Source organism: Cucurbita pepo, chromosome LG01 (assembly GCF_002806865.2).
Source record: "Cucurbita pepo subsp. pepo cultivar mu-cu-16 chromosome LG01, ASM280686v2, whole genome shotgun sequence".
Classification (NCBI taxonomy): Eukaryota; Viridiplantae; Streptophyta; class Magnoliopsida; order Cucurbitales; family Cucurbitaceae; genus Cucurbita; species Cucurbita pepo.
In genome coordinates this window covers 5,647,441-5,667,619 of record NC_036638.1, presented here as the reverse complement: position 1 = coordinate 5,667,619, position 20,179 = coordinate 5,647,441, and the positions used below count along the sequence as shown (strand labels likewise).

The 20,179-nt window shown below is 35.2% G+C and overlaps 3 protein-coding genes across 9 annotated transcripts; 1 reads left to right on the top strand and 2 right to left on the bottom strand.

Annotated features, from left to right (window-relative positions):
• Nucleotides 1-1,417: 1,417 nt before the first annotated feature.
• On the bottom strand, nucleotides 1,418-3,922 carry LOC111802653 (cytochrome P450 714A1-like). The gene is made up of 4 exons (XM_023687094.1): nucleotides 3,491-3,922; nucleotides 2,670-3,141; nucleotides 2,056-2,437; nucleotides 1,418-1,989 (listed from the first exon to the last, which is right to left on the bottom strand). Exons 1-4 carry the CDS (start codon nucleotides 3,801-3,803, stop codon nucleotides 1,564-1,566), a joined length of 1,593 nt encoding a protein of 530 aa, XP_023542862.1. The 5' UTR covers nucleotides 3,804-3,922; the 3' UTR covers nucleotides 1,418-1,563.
• Nucleotides 3,923-6,375: 2,453 nt separating this feature from the next.
• Nucleotides 6,376-12,378, top strand: LOC111790107. Of its 7 annotated transcripts, none has more exons than XM_023670954.1 (12): nucleotides 6,376-6,594; nucleotides 6,760-6,826; nucleotides 6,932-7,011; nucleotides 7,314-7,499; nucleotides 7,583-7,691; nucleotides 7,779-7,806; nucleotides 7,936-7,973; nucleotides 8,083-8,117; nucleotides 8,211-8,363; nucleotides 8,476-10,934; nucleotides 11,675-11,749; nucleotides 11,858-12,378. In XM_023670954.1, the coding sequence occupies exons 3-12, from the start codon at nucleotides 6,941-6,943 to the stop codon at nucleotides 11,902-11,904; spliced, it is 3,201 nt and encodes a 1,066-aa protein (XP_023526722.1). In that variant the 5' UTR covers nucleotides 6,376-6,594; nucleotides 6,760-6,826; nucleotides 6,932-6,940; the 3' UTR covers nucleotides 11,905-12,378. The 7 variants fall into 7 exon arrangements, with proteins under 7 accessions (XP_023526722.1, XP_023526698.1, XP_023526689.1 ...); XM_023670930.1 differs by having other exon boundaries at nucleotides 6,760-6,858; nucleotides 11,861-12,378; XM_023670921.1 differs by having other exon boundaries at nucleotides 6,760-6,858.
• Nucleotides 12,379-15,503: 3,125 nt separating this feature from the next.
• On the bottom strand, nucleotides 15,504-18,010 carry LOC111776497 (probable S-adenosylmethionine-dependent methyltransferase At5g37990). Its single transcript, XM_023655959.1, has 3 exons — nucleotides 17,887-18,010; nucleotides 16,498-16,737; nucleotides 15,504-16,428 (listed from the first exon to the last, which is right to left on the bottom strand). Exons 1-3 carry the CDS (start codon nucleotides 18,004-18,006, stop codon nucleotides 15,658-15,660), a joined length of 1,131 nt encoding a protein of 376 aa, XP_023511727.1. The 5' UTR covers nucleotides 18,007-18,010; the 3' UTR covers nucleotides 15,504-15,657.
• Nucleotides 18,011-20,179: the final 2,169 nt, after the last annotated feature.

Sequence of the window (20,179 nt, the reverse complement as noted above, 5' to 3'; positions counted from 1 at the left end):
GGAATTTGATAGTAATCTTAGCAAATTTAATCACTTTTCATTTATTTTTTTATTTTTTTGTTAAAGCAACTAATTCATTTTAATTTAGAATTTTAAAGTGAAATATCGAACGGATCAACAATAAAAACTTTTTGGATACCCATTTTACGTGTTGATATGTATTAATGATAGTTTAAGACGTTTCATTGTATTTTAGGTTAGTGATTAGATAAACTTCCTCTTTTTGATAGCGGATTATTTAGGCTAATTATCTTTTATTAGTGTTTTTTTTTTTTTTTTTTTAAAAGTTCATGGTTATATTTGTTTTTGTGAGTGATATCTTGTTGATTCTTTCACTATTTTTATGGAAAGAAAAAGGGTTTTTTCCCTTAGTATATTGGCATACACAATGGAAGATTCCATGAGCTTTAGCGGTTATTAGAAGTTATGATTTTAATCGCGTAAAGTTTATTAAAAGTTGTCGGGACTAATGTATTTTAGGCACGTTCCAATTATTTAGGTGCAGGAATGTAAATTGATGAGTGTCGAAAACTATTAACGATAACTATTTGTTAGAGGTTACAGCTCTCAACAGACCTCGATATATTGTTCGTTTTGATAATACTTATAACTTTTTTTTTCCGCTCATGAAGATACTTATGATCTTCTCGTTATCTAGTCAATGTGAGACTTTGACCACACAGGTCTTATCTAGTCAAGGTGTGTCTATGCTCTTTTGGGATTACCGAGCTTATCTAATTGAACTTAACCATGGTTCAGTTTGAGAAAGTGATTGAGGTTTACTATATTTACTTTATTATGGATGATTTTCTATTAAGTTCGGAGATTATAATATCTTAAAATATTTAAAATAATGGTCCGTTAATACCTATCATTTTGATTACTTACTTGGATAAATAGAGAGATGAAATATAATTTTACGAGATAAATATTTAAAACTTGAGTGATGGAGTCCTACCCTATCACTGTCTCGAGAAGAGGCTTAGTTTATAGTTGAATCATAAAATATTTTTCATTAGAGGATCGAGTAAAATGTACTTGATTTATTTGTAATGATTATATTAACACACGCAACTTATCCTAACAACGTTTGTCCTATAAAGTCTACGGTAAATGATTTATGCTATTTCAACGTGATCTTGGAAATGGAGTGACGGGTCGAGAATCATGTCAACATTAGTGGTTATCAAAAGGTGGTACTTAATCACCGTCCCAAGAAAACTTCAAGTTTAAATGGTTGGGATCGAAGTTGTTTCTAAGATGGTCTCAGCATTAAAAGCATGAAAGCTTATTTATCAAGCTACTTGAGGGGTTTTGGCCAACGTAATTGACACTAGACGTCTTGAGATCGACATAACCTTAATGCAAACAGTGAGAGAGTTTGTTTTGTTTCTTAAAGACCTTGTACGATTACCCGAGCACACGAAGTCAGTATAGGGTACATTTATAAGCATAGACACACCGTATTATTTAGTAACTCAAACTTTTTAAACCTAACCCAGACCATTTATAAACAGACCCTTAAACTAAATAACATTATTTATAGACTTCTTAAACTCTAATTCAAACCCTTTGAAGTAGAATCTTCACGCCGTTTGAAGGCCCCACGATCATATTATAAGAAGGAGAATGACAATACTCAGGAGATAGCGAGAATCTAAACTTAGAAACTATAAGAGAAATTATGATCTTCAACTCAACCAGTGCAAAGTTCTTCCCCAAGCACAATCGTTGACCTGCCCCAAAGGGAATGTAGAGTTGTGGGACCTTGCAAGCCTTGGATATACCATCTGCAAACCGTTCTGGCTTGAACTCATTCGCATCTTCTCCCCATATTTCAATTTCTCTATGTAGCGTCGCAATCAAAGTCCATGTGCAGACACCCTTTGGAACGACCAAGTTCCCAAGTCGTACCTCTTCAAATGCCTCCCTCGACACGAATGCGCCCGGCGGGTACAACCGCAATGTTTCTTGAACCACCAAACTCACCTATACACATCGATCATTTCAGACACAAGGGAGAATATGTTCCGTCGTTAAAGAGAGATAGTTTACCGATTTGAGTTGAGAAATCGACGTAAGGTCAAAGCGACCATCGGGACAAGTGTGAGCAAACTCGGAGCGGATACGGTCTTGCCAATTGGGATGGAGGGCGAGGAGCATCAAGGACCAAGCGGCAGAGACGGCGGTGGTTTCATGGCCGGAGAAATACATGGTCTTGCAGTTGTCAACGATGAAGTTTTTGGAGGACTGTTTGGCTGGTAAACTTGACTCAGTCATGGCGGCGTCCATTATCAGCTGCAATAGATCCTTGTCGGATGAGGAGGTTTTGGAGCACTGTTCTCGGCGCTGTTGAACCGTCTCCCATATTGATGAGTTGATCTCCTTTTCCAGCTTTTTGATTCTTCTGTGTTTGCTTGGTTTAAAAAATTTGTTACTGTTCATCATTTCTACGTTTGTTTAGTCCAACGTTATGAACTTACAAAAAGAAAAAATTTAAGGTTATTAATGCTACTTTTGAAAGTTCATGGATATCTTAAAAAAGTGACCACGGTTTTATCTATGTTTCCATACATGTATTAACGCTAAGGATATTCTTGAACTTTCAAAATATGTTTAAAGGCGTCAAACGATAACGTTAACAATAACAATAATGATATCAAACGAACCTTAAAGGAACAGAACCAACTAGAATGCTCTCTTCGGAAAGCAACTTCTGAAGATCCCTAATCTTCGTGAAAATCTCTTTCCCCTTCTCGTACGAGCTCCCAAAGCAAGCTCTAGCTATCACGTCGGCCGAGTATTCTTTGAGATCCTCATCCACTTCAATCTCCACCATGGATCCATCTCCGATCCTCGCCTCCCATTTCTCTATCAAGGACGACCCCGCCTTAGCCATCAGTGCCACCATGCCTCGAACCCGGTCCATGAAGAACTCGGGGGCGATGATCTTGCGCTGCAGCACCCAAAGGGAGCCGTTGGTGGTGGTGATGCCGTGGCCAAAGAGGGGAGCGTTCCTTTTGTTGATGATCAAGGGCTTGCCCAAGTTGAGATTGTTGGAGAGTGTCAAGTCCTTCACTATCTCCACCTTGGTGGCGTATAAATGCTGCTTCGTCCCGGTCGAGTATGTGTATAATGGACCTACCAAACAAAAAATTTTAATTCCTATTTGTAATAGTCCAAGCCTACCGCTAGCAAGTATTGTCAATTTTGACCCGTCATATATAGACGTTAACATCACGATTTTTAAAACGCGTCTACTAGAGAGAATTTTTCACACTCTAATTTATAGGGGTGTTCAAAAAACTCGAGAACCTGAAAAGCTCGATCGAACCCAACTCAACCCATATGATTATGAACTTATTTAAGTCGAGTTGAGTTTAAACAAATGAAAATTTTATAATTTTGAACTAGTTTATAAATTTCTCTCCTACGATTAGAAGAACCTGAACCAACTTAACCTCGAACCTAGTCGGAATTAGCCAAATACCATATTGCTTCCTCCACTTAGCAAAATAAGGGAAGAGGGTGGATGTATAATCATGAGCCACAATCGCCGACGCATGACGCGGCGGAGAAGCCATAGCCGCCGCCTCCAACTGGATCTTCTTCATCTCCGGCAAGTTACCAAACAGAACCGACGGTGGCGGACCCATCACGCCCTGTTCTCGCAGCTTCCTCCTCAGCTCCGCCGTCTTCCTCCATGCACTATAGAAGTACAAATGGACCAACACCGCCACCACCGCCACCGCAATCGCGGCTGGGAAAACCGACACGAAACCACTAATTACAGCCCCCTCCATCGCAATCCAAAACTTCAGCTTTCTTATGATCTTCCCTCTTGTAATCTTTCGGGTATTATATAGAGAAAAAATAATACATAATAGACGAAGAGATCGAAACTATTTTTATCATACTCTAAAAGAAATTAATGAAACATTAAAAAAAAAATGTCACAAATATAAATATACTATAGATAATAGACATCATAAAATTGAGAATAACACATGGATGATTAATTAATGCTAATATAGTATTAATGATAACTTAAGACGTTTCATTATATTTTAGGTTAGTGATTAGATAAACTTCCTCTTTTTAATAGCGAATTATTTAGGCTAATTATTGGTGAACTCTATCTTTTATAAGTAAGAGTGTACGAGTTTAGAAGTTTTGATTTTGATTACGTAAAGTTTTATTTAAAGTTATCAGGGTTAATGTATTTTAGGTACCGTTCAAGTTACTTAAGTGCATAAAAGTAAATTAATGAATGTCGAAAATTAAATAATTATTTGTTAGAGATTACAGCGCTCAACAGATCTCAACAATAATATGATATTGTCGGTCTGGTAAGATTTTTGTAGATATTTATGATCTTCTCGTTATTTAGTCAATGTGAGACTTTGACCACTAGATCTTATCTGTTCTTCTCTCGAGCTTCAACAAGAGTTTAATTTTATCATTACTCTTTTGGGATTACCAAGCTTATCTAATTGAACTTAACCATGGTTTAGTTTAATAAAGTTATTGAGGTTTACTATATTTTCTATTAAACTTAAATTTATTTAAGGTAATTAGTAATGGTTAGTTAATACTAATTTATCAGTTGATTAGGTTATATTAAATAATATTTTTAAGTCCGGAGATAATAATATCTTAAAATATTTAAAATAATAATATAATTAACGGTAACAGTTGGCGCTTGGGTTTGAAGTTTGAACTTCCAAGGGCAGAAACGTCCATATCCAACCAACCAAGAACCAACGGTCTTTAAATTGTAAATATAATTATTAATTAGCAATAATGCATGCAAATTTAGCAATCGCTTTACGACATGTCGTCCACCGTCCCCACCAATCAATTCCTTTATCATTTCTTTTCTTTCATTCATTCCTTTTTCTATATTATTGTCCTCGTTTCATTATAACATAATTTTTTTAAAAAATTAAGTTTGTAGACATATATATATATATATATATATATTTTTTGTTTTTAGAAGTTAGACAAATAATTGAAATATATTTTTAATAAAGAAGAAAATTGATGCGAATGAAATATTGACAAAAAGCATGTCGAAAACAAGCATAACCTAAAGTTTGAGTAAAGTAACATGCAAGAGAGGTCAAAGTCCGTTGGCTTGACCCACCCACATGATGGTCAACTATGGTCGACCCCAACCAGAATAAAATCGACCCCTTCAAGTGTCCATAAGATTCTCCACGTCTATGACACGAGTGTATTAGGTAATTCATCACATAACCGTTTCGTTTAATAGGTAACGATTCAAGTAACATCAATGTAAGAATTTCGACATATTCTTGTGAAAGTATTGAGGAGCTTCATATTTCGATGCAAAATGAGGTTTCTTTTTAAAATGAAGATCGATTATACATTCAATAAATCAACTTTATTGAATTTAAAAATTAAAAAGAAACATATAAATGTTTATTTTTATTTTTATTTTTAAATTATAAATTTATTATTCCCCTATTGTATTTACTTTGACATAGTTATATATATATATATATATTTCTTTTATTGAAGAAAAATATAGGAAATAAATATAGTGATTGATATTATCTTAGTCTTATTAATTCATTGAATAAACAATTTTATTCCAATTTTGAACTTAAGAAACACAATAAGGTAAAAAAAAAAACTTTATTCCATTTAAAAAAAAAAAACAATAATTCAAGTTTATTCCTATTTGGAAATAAATATAATTCTAATTTAGATTTATATTCTCCTAAGTTCATTCCATTTTAATTCATAATATTTTAGTTTGAATTGAGAAAATCTGTAGTTTAGAATGCAAAATTATTTAAATCGATTGAAGTCGGTATGATAATCGGCTTTTTTAGCAAATTTTTTTATTATATTACACATGATTAGAACTATATTTCAAATTTTTTAATAATAAAAATTTTAATTTGGAATTTTCTATATTTTTTTGCTTTACCTTTGGTTCCCAATTAAGGCTAAATATTTAAATTTGAAATTTACATTTTTTTTAATATTTGGGATAAAACCTAATTATACAGAAGTCATACGTCTTAACCACTAAATATTAAACTATATAATATATAGAGATATAACAAAAATAATATGAACAAATAAGGTAATGAAAATGATGTATGATTCCCCAATGATAGCAAAAGAAAGAAAATAACAATTGATAATAATAATAATTAATTATTATTATTATTATTATTATAATAAATGGAAGCCGACAGAACTCAGCTGATGGAAGCGCGGTCGTTAGGAAGAAACGTGGAGGAAGGAGCGTGAGAATCACGCGTTTAGTGGAATTATGAGTTTCGTAGCTTCGAAGTTTTTTTTTTTCTTTTTTTTTTTTTTAAAATAAAAAGAAAAAAGAAAAGGAAAAAGAAAAGGCTCTCAATGGAATTCTCAATACTTGCGATTTAAGGCTCGGAAAAGAACAGCTCCAGCTAAAGGGCCACAGATTAGGACTTCCACTGAACTACTGGACCTCAAATCTTTACTCCCCATCGCTCATTTTCTTTTTTTCCCGATAGATCTTTGCGTCTTCGCTCCACTCTGCACCTTCATCACTCGTCTGATTGCAGAATCCAGGTATCTTTTATACTTTTTTCATCAATGTACTTCAAGAATTCACTATTTGAGTGAGTTCTGGTGCGAGTAAATGCATCGGAACGGACTGGATATTTGCTGTTCTTTTGTTTTGATGAGATTCTCTATCTGTACTTTGTAATTCTCGTGAATTGTTGGATTTTTCAGTGATTTTCCAGATCTGGGAGAGCTGAGTTTTGTTTATGAATCTGGAATTTGCAAATTCGTCTTCTGAGTTGGATTTGTTCCTTTTTTAGTCTAATGATTGTATGTTTGTGTTCTTATGGTAATTTTGATGAACTGTTCTTCAAATTTGTGTTGCTTGTGATATTGAACTCAGGTGATTGCAATGAGTGGTGGAGTAGCTGATAATGCGCCTTTAGATTATGCCAGGATTCAGCTCATACCTTCTGAGAACAGGTTTTCTGTTTTCCTCCGTTTCTTTTTGAAAGAATTTATATGAGATTCTGCTTGCAAAAACATGTTCTGTCATTGTTCCATTCCTAGTCCAACTATAAAACGAAGCATGATTCCTTGATATCTGTGCTTTTGAAGTCTAAATTCATTAGAGAAATTAATTCTTTAAGCAGATTTCTCGGAAAACAGAACATTCTACTTCTTTAGTAGCTCCTTAAGTTCCTTCTTTCAAGATCATCTTTGGTTCGATAAAATTTCTTGTACCTGAAATTTCCCCCCTTCATGATGGGAACGAGTGTTTATAGGTATGAGGCATTTGTTTGCTGTGGCAATGAGGTAGATGCCCTGGCTGAGGGGAACTTGGATGCATTGTTGCTGCATTTACCAGAAGTTCAAGAGCTTAATTCCAAAGGATCTAAGGCTAGCATTAAACTCCAACTTCCAGCTTCTTCAGCTGGTGCAACATGGTTCACAAAATCTACCTTAAGCAGGTTGTTCTAACTACATTATTTCAATGTTCAATTCCTTAAGCTGAATTGTGCAGTTTTGTTGATAATTTTACTTCTCTACTCAGGTTCCTCCATGTAGTTGGCTCGCCCGAATTAACTAATATTATGAAAACAATGAACGAGATGGCTCAACTAGAAGATACCAAGAGATTTCATCTTTCATTATATGGCCAGGTAGTAGTTCATGCTATCTTTATAAGTCGTTTTCCTATAATCTTTTCCTTGCTGGTGAAAGCTAATTTATTACAATGTTCTTTCCAGGGTCAGATGTCGAAGACCGAAGAAAAAGGTAATTCTCGAAATCCATTTGGGGTAATGCTTTAATATCCTTACTTAAATTGTGCTTGAAGTGCTGATGAAACTATGGTGATATACTTCAATGTGTCTTGTAAGTATTGGTTACCTCCTGTTTTGACAGATGGCTGCAACCTCGACGGCTCTAGTCTGAAACACGGGGTACTGATTTTTCTTTGATTCTTAAAAACACTTGATCACTATGACTTTGATTACTTTATTTCGTTAATTAGTTGAGTTCCTCCTTGTGTAAATGTTACTGTGTTGGCAGTCTGGACCTGAATTTGCTTCATCAGCTGCATCGAAGTAGGTTATTTGAATTCTTAATCATCTGTTTTGTTTCTTTACGTAATATCGAATTGGTTGCTCAACTGTGAACAATGTAAAATGAATTGACAGAAACGAATTGTTGCGAGCTATGGACTTGAGGCTTACAGCATTAAATAAGGAATTAACTGCAGCATTTGAAAAGGCTTACGGTGCAACCTGCAGTTCTAAAGAAATCAGTCATTTAGCGAAGTTTTCGGAACATTTTGGAGCTATAAATTTGAAGTATGTTATCCCAAACTGACACTTTGGAGAAGTTGATAGAAGAAACTTCTTTTCAGTATGTATATTTGTTCTCATTACAGCCTCAATTTACATCTTCATGTGATCTCTTCAGGAATTGTACATACAAATATTTGGAACTTAATCCGAAGAGTGATACCGTCGAGCTCGTTAATGATGATGATAATAAGCACACCGTTACTTCGAATTTGAGCAACGAAAATGCTATTAGTATAAATGGCAGCCTTAAAGCTGAAAGATCAAAGTCATCTACTCCAGTGAAATATGGTGTTTCACCTGCAAAAGTTGCCCAGATTGAGCGACAGGATTCATCAGAAACTGAGGAGTCTTCTGACTCTGATAATGAAAATGGGACACCAGCAGAAAGAAGTAGAACAATGGTACGGTCAGCGCTTTCGAGAAGGTCAGCATCACCCATGAGAAGGGTTCAGATAGGTAGAACGGGCTCCCGCCGAGCACCTGCAATAATGATTAGGAGTCTAAATCATCTGCAAACAAGAGACGGTATGTTTTCTCAAGGAGATGTAGCAGCTAATAGTGGTGATGATGAGGAAGGATCAGAACCTTCCTGTAAAGCAGCTGATAACAATGTCGGTAGAATGTCGGTTCAGGCTGCAATCAGTCTTTTTGAAAGCAAACAGAGAAATGACCCATCCGAGGTTCAGAAAAGAAGATCATTAGCAAATATAACCGTTGGTGCAAATAAATTTGTATTGAGAAGATGGAGTACAGGCATGGGAGAGGCTTCTACGAAATGCCAGCCAGAGCTTGTTAGTGACGAATCCGATCCAATTAGTCACGATTTGGCTGAAGAGGCTCCGACGAGTAAGATAACAGAGGAAGTGGGATCTGATAATAATATATCTTCGATCGATATGACTTGTACAACTGCTGAAGTTGAAGTGAAATTAGAAGATTCAGACATAACAGCTTCTGGTCCACCAGAGACTCGAGCAGATTCTCCCGTTAGTAAACCGCAGGAAGTTGTCCAAAAACTTTCTGCAAATTCAGAATGGACCCGTAGAAAGGAAGCGGAATTGGACCAAATGCTGAAAAAAGTGATGGAAAGTAAGCTTGTGGCACAAAAGAATTCTCAAGCAACTCGAAAAAAAGATGTCAATTCTGAGCAGAGGGGTGAATTGTATGATCAATACAAAGCAAAGAGAGATGAAAAACGTAGAGCAGAGGAAGCCAAAGTACATACAAATAAAGAGGCAAAAATTAAGGGAATTCGTCGAGTTGCTGATGATAGGAGATCCAAGATAGCCTCTACTGAAGTTAATGTAACAAAAAAACGTGCTACACGTAAGCCTGAAGTTCCATCAGCAAATTTGTCAAAACCAGAAAAACTGAAGAAGGAAATCTCCAAACCATCCACAGTTGAAAAGATACCATCTAGAACAAAACCAATGGCTGCCACACGTAAGTCATGGCCATCTTCTGCATCAGAAAGAACCACTGGGATTTCTCCAGCCAGCGCGAATGCAACTCGTCAGAAAGCTCAACCGGTGTCATCCCTTAATCGAATGAGTGCTAAAATGGAAAGATCATCCCCCGTGCAAAAGAAAAATGTGAAGGAAAATAATGATAGTGCAAGGGACACGAGGCGTGTGAACGAAAAGAAGGAAATATTGCAAGCAAAGACGGGAAAAATAACAAAAGCGAAAGTTACACCTACTGGGGATACCTCTGTTCCTGTGAAGTCGAGTATACGCGACAAGGTAGCCAAAAAAAGCAGCATAGTGCCAGTAGAATCAAAGTCCTTTCATAAGGGTTCTAGAAATAGCTTAGACAATAGTAGTCCAGTGATTAGCAAGACAAAATCTTCAAAACTTTCTAAGTCTGCAGATTCTTCAAAGAATAGCAAAAAATTGACTCGTGATCTAGAAGTGGAGGTTACAGTTCCTGATCTGGCCAGTCTACCCGATAAAGAGGATGTTTCGTTGGCAGCTCTTTGCGATTCTGAAACTGTTGTGAATGGTCAACAGGATAGCGAGATGCAGACTGTAGATATAGTTGATGATGCTCATCTTGGTGAGGATCTACTTCAAAAAAATGAAGAGAAATCTTCTTTAGAAATTATAGTTGAAGGAGAATCAATGATCCCACCGAAGTCCACAGAGGAAATAGAAGAGTTTCAAGAGATAAAAGCCAATAATGATGACACACCTCAACTTGCATCACTGGAAAATGCTGTACCAATCGAAAATCCCCGTGTTCGTCTCTCTTTGTCCCAGATGCTACAGGAAGAAAATAGTGAACCTGATAATATTGATTGGGGAATTGCAGAAAATCCTCCCACGATGAACTACCAAAGGGGTGCTCCAAAAGGATTTAAGAGACTCCTAAAGTTTGCAAGGAAAAGCAAGGGAGAAGCAAACCTGGCTGGTTGGTCGAGCCCTTCCGTGGTTTCTGAGGGGGAGGATGATTCTGAGGAATCTAAATCTCTGAACACGAAAAAGGCAGACAATCTATTGATGAAAGCTACACATAACTCTGGTCTTGTAAAGGCTTCTCTGGACAAAAACTTTGACCATGAAAAACTATACTCAGGTTTGATCTTTTTCCTTGTCAATGTTGCATCTGTTTACTTTGTTTGGCTGTGATTTATCTTAAAACTGCGTTGCTTATTATGATTTCGACTCGATAACACATTAGAAACCAAAAGCTTAAACAATTAGAATATCTAATCTTTTATGAATATTCTTAACGTTCGCTTTTACATGTGAGCTCAGCCATCAATTTGATTTACAAAGCTCTACACTTGAATTACTAATATGAATTAGAAGAAAATGATAATGTAGGTATTCGAACGAATTGATTAGGATGTGTTAATCTCTTCTATGTATATTCTCAATGTAACAGCCCAAGTCCACCATTAGCAGATATTGTCCTATTTGGGCTTTCCCTTCCGGGCTTCCCCTTAAGGTTTTAAAACGCGTCAGCTAGGGAGAGGTTTCCAAACCCTTATAAATAATGTTTCGTTCTCCTCCCCAACAGATATGGGATCTCACAATCCACCCCCTTTGGGACCCAGCGTTCTTGCTAGCACACCGCCTCATGTCCACTCCCCTTCGGGGCTCAGTGTCTGGCTCTGATATCATTTGTAACAATAGTCCAAGCCCACCGCTAGCAAATATTGTTCTCTATGGACCTTTTCTTCCGGGCTTCCCCTTAAGGTTTTAAAACGCGTCCACTAGGGAGAAGTTTCCACACCCTTATAAAGAATGCTTCGTTCTCCTCTCCAACCGACGTGGGATCTCACATTCAACTTGCATGTCATAAATATGCAGGTACATATGGTGCACAGAATTTTAATTCCAAGTTTCAAGAAAGCCATGATCATGCTGCAGTTTCTTCAACTAAAGGTTAGAGACATGTATGATTTACGTTTTCCCAATCTCTGTTCTTGTTTTTCCTTTTGGCACATCAATGAAAACAAGGATTTTAACCATTTTTCTTTATACTCGTGGCAGTAGGCAGGTCTTTCTTTTCGCTATCCGCTTTTCGGGGCAGTAAATAGAAAGAATGAGGTTTTGGGACATATCGTTCTCTGCCCCATTTTCTTCAAGGTGAATATTGTGCAAGCTGCTTCTCTTCTCTTCATACTACAGAATTTGTAATGTATCTCTCCCTGAACATAAAGATTGACTAACAGTTAGTATTCTTTTTCACTTACTTTGCCATGGATGTAAGATTCAATAGCTTTGCCAAGCATTTTGTTCTTCAGTTCTTGTGGACAAACTGAGTATATACTGAACACTGAAGCTGAATTCTGGCAGGATAGGATACCACAGTCACTTGGTAGCTGGACATATTACTAACATCCCAGCTATCTATTTTGTACTGTGATAGCCGAAAGTTTATTGTTTAAAACAATACTAAGTTTTGGAGATTTTCTATTTGTTTTTGTTTTCAAAACTGTCATAAGAACTGTGATTTCAGGTGATTTGTAAAGATAAAGTCATTATTGATAGGATTTGTGATTTGGAAGGAAGAGTTTTTTTTTTTTTTTTTTTTTTTTTCCCTCTCTTTATCTTTGGAAACGAATTTCATTTGTTGTGAGAACTAAAACTACATAGCATGCTTCGTGGTCAATAAGAGTCGAGGTACTGTGGTAGCCTACAACGTTTCACAACGTTAAATGATTATCTTATGAAAATAGTCATGATGGAATTAGACTCTTATGAGATATTGAACATCGAACATTTGATGAAATTTCTTGCCGCACCTTCAATTGAGAGGGAAGGTAGATTTGACTCGAATATCAGACTTGATCTTTAATCCTACACCAATCGCATTCCACATCCCACTTCAAACTTTTCGATTCCTTGGTAGACCCCCATAGTCTCTTTCAAGAAAGACATTCAAACTTCAAAGACAGGTGAGTCGGATCAAGGAGTTTGACTACTGGGATTAGATCAATCCATCTCAACTGAGACACTTTGAAAGTTTCATCATTTATCCTTGTTGCATCTAGACACTCACCCAACCAATCTTGTTGAACTATTGACAAACGAAGAGAACTTATTTCGATGAAAATTTCTTAAACACACAATGAGTTTACCATTATTATTACACTAACCATGTAGCATTCAAAACCAGCCTCAACATGAGATTTTATTTCTTGAAAGGTTCGTCCATTATTACAATATAAACGAACATAACTCAATAAGAAGCTTTCTTATTTGCCAATTTTTCTAATAATCGATCTAGAGATAAGTTCCCACGAGCACCTCTTAGTTGTATTTACACTTTTCAAAATCTTGAAAAGAATCCAACTCAAAATCAAAGAAGTGATAGATATGGTGATCATGTGACCTCTCAGCCAAGTGATGAAACCCCCTAGCAAGCTAAGGGGCATGAAGAACACACAGAGAGAGAGAGAGAGAGAGAGAAGCATGTTCTACACAGGCTGTTCTCAAATGTGCAGAGCATGTGGGCGAACGTGCAAACTTATGAAGAGGCTTTACCATTAGGGAAAGATCCACACCCATATTATGCTATTTTTCTCCCCAATCGCCAACCAAACCAAAAGAAAAGAAAAAGAAAAGAAAAAACCCTGAAGATTGCAGAGTTTAAAAGGCCCTTTTGGACCACTGGATTTCTGCAATACCAAGGACTCAAAACCATGCATAGCCTAAGTGGTAGGGTTACATGCACCTATACATATAATATATATAATATCAAAGCTGTGCTATTATTATATGTGTGTTTCTTTGGATGCTGGTGTTGAGAAGAATCAAACCTATTCACTCTTCTTCTAACCTTTTTTCTTATGTGTTCCCTTCAATATCAACAAAGCCTTATAATAAACTTCACGAACAATCTAAGTCTTGCGATTACTTTCATTTAGATCGATGTCCCTTCTCATATCAAACCCTAATCTTTCAACTAATCGAGCTCGAGAATGAGCTTTGAGAACCCATGGGTTGTGGTGTTTTGGTTAAGAGAATCGAGTGTAGTCATAGTGAAAGTGAGTCCTTCTTCACTGTGTGTAATTGTGTCATTCTCTATAACGCTCGAGTGAACCCAAAAGTAATCTTTGTAATCCTCCATGTCTATGATTCATACCAGAATTTGGGTCTGCATCCCTCTTAGATATGATCACGTTACCAATTTATCTTGAAGTTCTTCTAAAAATGAAAACTTTTTCCACAAACCAACATGTTTTTTTTACGAAAACTCTTTAAGAGGCCACCAAACACAGGACCATCAGGTGGGAAATTTTTCACTCTCAGAAAACATAGAGCGAGGAAAAAACATGCTGAAAAGATCATGTGGGGAAATTTTCACTCTCACAAACACTTCAAGACAAGTAGATAACATGACCATGTTATAAAAGATGCAGGAAACTGCCACGACCATCGGGTGCTGAACCCATATTCCAAATCCTTATTCGAATCATAAGCACGAGGTAATTGGGTTTCAAACCCGCGCTTCTCTTCTAACTCTCTCTCTCTCTCTTAATATCAAAAAGGTATACACATAATATACATAGTTTTAGTTGTTAAAGAGGGAAGCAAATGATGATTATGTTAGATGTTGGGTCAGCTGGTGAGCTTTTTCTTTGAATTAAAATAATTTGAGAAGAACATGCATCATCTTACTATTAATATTTACACATAAAACTTAGTTCAAATACATGAAATTTAATTGGAGAAGCACCATCCCTTTTTGTCATATTTTTTAATTTACTTTTTCAATAATTAATTCCACTTTATTTTTGTCTCCTTTAACTGCATCAAGATGGACCTCCTTTTTTAAAAATAAAAAAATAAATAATTATTATTATTTTGAGAAATATTATTTAATGTGATCAACTTTTTTCACGTGTTGTACTTCCATAGATTTTGAATTAATAATCTTAATTTTTAATTAATTTCATACTTTTAATTCTTAGGGAGATTAAAAAAAAAACAGAGTTAAATTGGGTCGGGTTCATAATAAATTTGCATAACGCTATGATAATGGTTAGGTATTCTTTTCGATCTCGAAAATTTTATTTTAATTAATGCATAAAATTAACATAATAAGTGACGAATGATTTATTTTTAAATTATTTTTTACCGACGTAATTAATTAGTATATAAAGGTACAATTCACTCTCTTTTTTTTTTAATGGAAAGGTATTGTTCCAAAAGGTGTATTATTTTAACCTAAGCTACTTTTGTCCTTTTCTTCGTATTTTAACCGTTCTTTAGTTTTTTTTATAAAAAAATTAGAGAGTAAGATTCGATCATCTGATTAGTTGATAGAAGTTAATGTATGTTCGGTGTTTAAAGTTTTGAAATCACACTTATAGTCTCGAGAGATTAAAAGTTTGTGTATATGTTTAATCAGTTTAGATATGCTCAAATTGGTTAATTTGCGTAATAAATATATATATATATATTTATATAAAAATACGTTGAAAATGTCTAAAATATTAAAATACCGACGTGGATAAAAATATCGAAGTTGGGAGATTTTTGAAAAGATAATTATACAACTCGACCAAAATAATTTGAATTATTAAAATTCACACAATTATGTCATAATTAGATTATAAACATATCTAAAAGTATATACTCAACAAATCTGGTGAAAACGAACATTTAAAGCTAAAAACATAATATATGATACGATAAACACAAGCAATTTCTTATTATAACTGATAATCAGTCAATATGACTGATTCAACGTCACACACGTTATTGAATTACAACAAATCACACCCATCAAATACAAATAAGAAGACATTCACCCTCGATCACGAGATCAGGGTTTTGATCGTTTATATGCGTTTCAAAACAACAAAGAGTTGAACTTTTTCATGGAGCTTAGAGTTGACTTCCTCATTATAGGGTTCAAGTTTATGGGTGACTCTTTCAAATATTTGGTCAATGATATTAGGGTGATTGCCAAAATGGTTGGTGAATATGCCTTCCATTGCAGCCCTGATATGGTCAATCCACTCTCTAGTGTCCACCGCCCCTTCAATCCATGTGGTTGGCGCTGTTAGCTCCATCCTTTCAATGCTAAACTGCCCATTTTGTTCCACTAATTGCCTCATTTCAGCTGGACATGTTATGTATATGGGCAAGTTAAAGGTGTCCACTTCAGCTTCACTCACCAGCCCCTCTTTTGACATATCAATGAGCGTTGAGGCTAGAAGATCATATAGCAACCCTGATGGTAAGCCAGCAGCTGACACTCCATCAGGGCTCCCTGATGTTATGATCACCATAATCCCTCCTTCCACCAGCTCCTCCGCCCTAGCCCTTAGAAAATCCCCCATATCCTTGGCATATTGTGCTGCATACGCCGCAGCCACCGTCTCCGCCGCCCCGAGGTAATGTATCTTCCCCTTGTTCCACGCCGGTGACCGCTCGTCTAATACCTCCTCCGGTATCCTCGATAACCAATGCACTGCATACGACGAATGCATAAATTGCACCGAGGACGTCGGGAATAGTCTCTGATGGAATGACCCCGCTACACCTGCCGCAAAGTAGTCTCGATCCTTCGGCATTGATTGGAAAAGCGTGTTGAAATCATTGGTTGTCTGTATTATGTATTATGATGAGTATGAATGAATCAAGTTTTGAGTTTAGTGATGATTTAATTTAGTTACCTGATCGTTAAAGAACACTTGAAACTCGGGTAATGGTGAGGTAGGACACACGGATTGGAACGTTCGTTTCATTGATTTTACAATGTGTTGCATTGTCCCGAACGTGTTCGGTCCCGTTGCGCAACCCATGTCGGCAAGGACAAGGGTATTTGAAGGGGATGAAGAAGAGAGCTTTTGAATCTCAAAATTGTGGGCAATTTCTTGATCAATTTTAGCTCTTTCAACGTTTGCAAATAATCTCTGAAACAAAAGGGAAAAGAAGGAATAATATGATGAACATAAAGAGGTGGCCCATGCAGATCCAACACTTGGGAAATAAATAATGGCACTTGTGTGTTGATCCGTACAGAAAATATTGCTGACAAAGCTGATAAAATCAAGGCACCCCATGAATGTTCTTGGTGTTAATTAGGGTTTCAAATTGGCCAACTTGTTTGTATTTTTTATTACAAAAGTTTACTTTTTTTGTTATTATAATTGTTCTGACTTTTTAGGAGCATATAATTAAATAAAGGGTTTATTTCAAAGATTGTTTATAGGGTATCTTAGAGTGGGAACAAATTAAAGGTTAGTGGCTAGGGTTTGTAGGGTGGAACAAGGCCTAGGGATAGCTATGTCGGAATAGAATCTTAATATTAAATTTAAGTGGTGAGGTTTCAACGAGAATTGAGACCACAATGAGATCCCATGTCGGTGGAAGAAGGGAACAAAACATTTCTTATAAAAGTGTGAAAATCTCTCCCGAAAGTCCAAATAGTGGACTTGGGCTGTTATAAATGGTATCAGAGCCCGATACTGGGAGGTATATCAGTGAGAACGTTGGGTTCCCAAGTGGGGTGGATTGTGAAATCCCATATCAGTTGGAGAAGGGAACAAAACATTTCAGTGTGAAAACCTCTCCCGAAAGTCTAAATAGTGGACTTGGGCTGTTATAAATGATATCAAAGCCAGACACTGGGAGGTATGTCAGTGAGAACGTTGGGTCCCCAAGTGGGGTGGATTGTGAGATCCCATATCAGTGGGAGAAGGGAACGAAACATTTCTTATAAAAGTGTGAAAACCTCTCCTGAAAGTCCAAATAGTGGACTTGGGCTGTTATAAATGGTATCAGAGCCTGATACTGGGAGGTGTGTCTGTTGGGTCCCCAAGTGGGGTGGATTGTGAGATCCCATATTTGTTAGACACGAGAATAAAACATTCCTTATAAGTGTGTGGAAACCTCTCCCTACTGGATGCGTTGAGGGGAAGTTCAGAAAAGAAAGCCTACAATATCTACCATCAGTGAATTTAGACCGTTACAATTCATGAATCTCATTAGTTAAAGTTTATAGCAAACGGGTTTGGAGAAAAATGAACGAAAAATTGAACCGACATGTCGATAGAGCAAACCTGATAAGAAGAGTTGTTAGAGTAGCTGTGAGTGCCATTGCCTCCATTTGCAGGAGAAGAATGAGAAAACTTGGAGAAAATGGCGTCTTGATTGCATGAATCTTGCAATAACTTAGCCATTTTCAAGGGGGAGAGAGCAAAGAATGTGGAAGAAAGCTCACAAGAACTGAGCTTATATAGAACTTCACAACAGGGAAATGCACCAATTATTTGAAGGGCTAAAAACACTGTCAAATAAAAGAATAAAAAATCAATAATTGAACTGCCAAAAAAGAAAAAAGGAATAATAATTACACGTAAAATAATGCAAAAACATCACAACCACATAATACATCAACCTTTTCAATCGTATCGAACTCTTTTCTATACTTAATGAGATAGAACAAAATAGCTAAGAATGTTTGAATTTTCCGAGCCAACAAAGTTAAGGTTCGTTTGAAATGAGTTTCTAAGTGCTACATAACATTTTTAAACAACTGAACGATCGTTTTATGCCTGCTTGCATAGTTTAGTTACTGCGTTATGAACGATATCTATCTTATTCTCAATAGATATCTATGTATGTATGTTGGTTGGTTTGAACCTTCTTCGATTTGTACTCATTCGTTCATATTGTTAAGTGAACTGATTGAAATTAGTTCGATTAGTTATTTGCTAATTGCATATAAATTCCGTGTCCAATTATTCAATATTTTTTAAGTCAAATTTAAAAGTTAGATTTTGTTTTTATTCTATGATGATCGAAATTTTTAAAAATTAAAACATTAAATTTTAATTTTTTCGAACTATAGGGACTAAATTTTAATTTTAAAATTTGTTTTAATCAATAAAAACAAATAATGGTTATAATTTATTGCCTTCAATACATAAACTATTTTCATTTTAGGTGTGCTCTTTTGTTTATTTAATAAACTAACCCCTATTCTTTTCTAATTTACACTTTAGCCCCACACTACCTTTTTCATAATTTATTTTCAAAATATTTATTTCGGTCTCGTCCATATATATTATCAAACCGAGTATATTTCAGTATGTGTATCATTAAAAATTGGCGATCTTTTGATCTATATTAGTAAAAACGAAAATTTAGAGACTAAAATAATTAAATTTTAAAAGTATATATTTTAAAAATATCGAGACTAAAATAAATAGGAGCGGATGTAGATAGATTGAAATAGATATTATCTAATTACCTCGTGCACATGGCATTCTATGGACTCTTGCTATAGTAGTAGTTAAATAGTTGGTCCATCCTATAGAATATTAGTGAGCTAGTCTAAAACATTTCTGTCGTACAATTTTTTATATTGTTTTTCATCTAAATCTCAAATCTTTCAGTTCGTGATGTTCTTGCCTTAATACTTAGTTATGTCACCCTGTTTGTTAAGGTTAGATATACTTACACATACGACAACGTGCAAGTGCAACAATAAGATCTAGCTTGTAATTAAAATATGTCTAAAAAATAAGGTCATCGAGCTTGTAACCCTACTTGATTCCCAAAACGTAAGCATCCCCCGTTTGACTATAAACCAAATATAGGTCTAACTTATGAGCCAAAAACAAAAATTTACGTGTCATCTGGCTTATGGTGGTACAATTACCTATTCGTAATATATAGCACATAGATAAATATATATATTAAAATTAAAAGTTACGTATTTTATTTAAATGAAAAAAAAATTTAACGAGTAAGTTTTGTCTAAAAAAGTGTTAAACTCGAGACAAAATAAAAAATAAAAAATAAAAAAATAAAAAAAAAAACCTGAGAGTTTTTGGAGCAGCTATGGGAACCATGCCCTCCATTTGCAGGGCAGGAATCAAGAGGAGCTCCCTTCATACCTCCAAAATTATCATTTTGGCCATCAATTTGAGCCCATTTTATACACATACAGGGTTAAATGTGTAATCATACTTTTATTATTTAAATATTAGAATCTGATGCTTGCAAAATATATATATATAGTATGATATGTTACAAAAATATTTTTATTCTCTCAAAAGTTGTAATAATATCTTTCACTGTTTATAAATGTTTCGTAACTATCATTTTGATAAAAATTCACTACAATTTTAGATGAAATTTTCGAACGAAAATTGTGAGAGGTCAATAATAATATTGAAAATTTAATCTATTCGTAAAATATTTAAAAATAAATAATTAAATAATTATCCAACAGACTTAATTCTATAATTTTCATTTTCTAATTTTCTTTTTAGGTTTTAACAATTTTATAATTTGGAATATAGAGCTAATTATTTAAAATGGTTGTTATGAAAGAGATAACTAATT

What these genes read in the sequence shown, in the direction of transcription:
- LOC111802653 (XM_023687094.1), bottom strand. Translation starts at nt 3,803, where the DNA reads ATGGAGGGGGCTGTAATTAGTGGTTTCGTGTCGGTTTTCCCAGCCGCG. An exon ending in TAAGTGGAGGAAGCAATATG is followed by an intron (nt 3,142 to 3,490) that starts GTATTTGGCTAA and finishes TTTGTTTGGTAG; the next exon opens with GTCCATTATACACATACTCG. An exon ending in GTTGGTTCTGTTCCTTTAAG is followed by an intron (nt 2,438 to 2,669) that starts GTTCGTTTGATA and finishes AATGATGAACAG; the next exon opens with TAACAAATTTTTTAAACCAA.
- LOC111790107 (XM_023670921.1), top strand. An exon ending in CTCATACCTTCTGAGAACAG is followed by an intron (nt 7,012 to 7,313) that starts GTTTTCTGTTTT and finishes GAGTGTTTATAG; the next exon opens with GTATGAGGCATTTGTTTGCT. An exon ending in CCATGAAAAACTATACTCAG is followed by an intron (nt 10,935 to 11,674) that starts GTTTGATCTTTT and finishes ATAAATATGCAG; the next exon opens with GTACATATGGTGCACAGAAT.
- LOC111776497 (XM_023655959.1), bottom strand. Translation starts at nt 18,006, where the DNA reads ATGGCTAAGTTATTGCAAGATTCATGCAATCAAGACGCCATTTTCTCC. An exon ending in CTAACAACTCTTCTTATCAG is followed by an intron (nt 16,738 to 17,886) that starts GTTTGCTCTATC and finishes CTTTTGTTTCAG; the next exon opens with AGATTATTTGCAAACGTTGA. An exon ending in AAGTGTTCTTTAACGATCAG is followed by an intron (nt 16,429 to 16,497) that starts GTAACTAAATTA and finishes TACATAATACAG; the next exon opens with ACAACCAATGATTTCAACAC.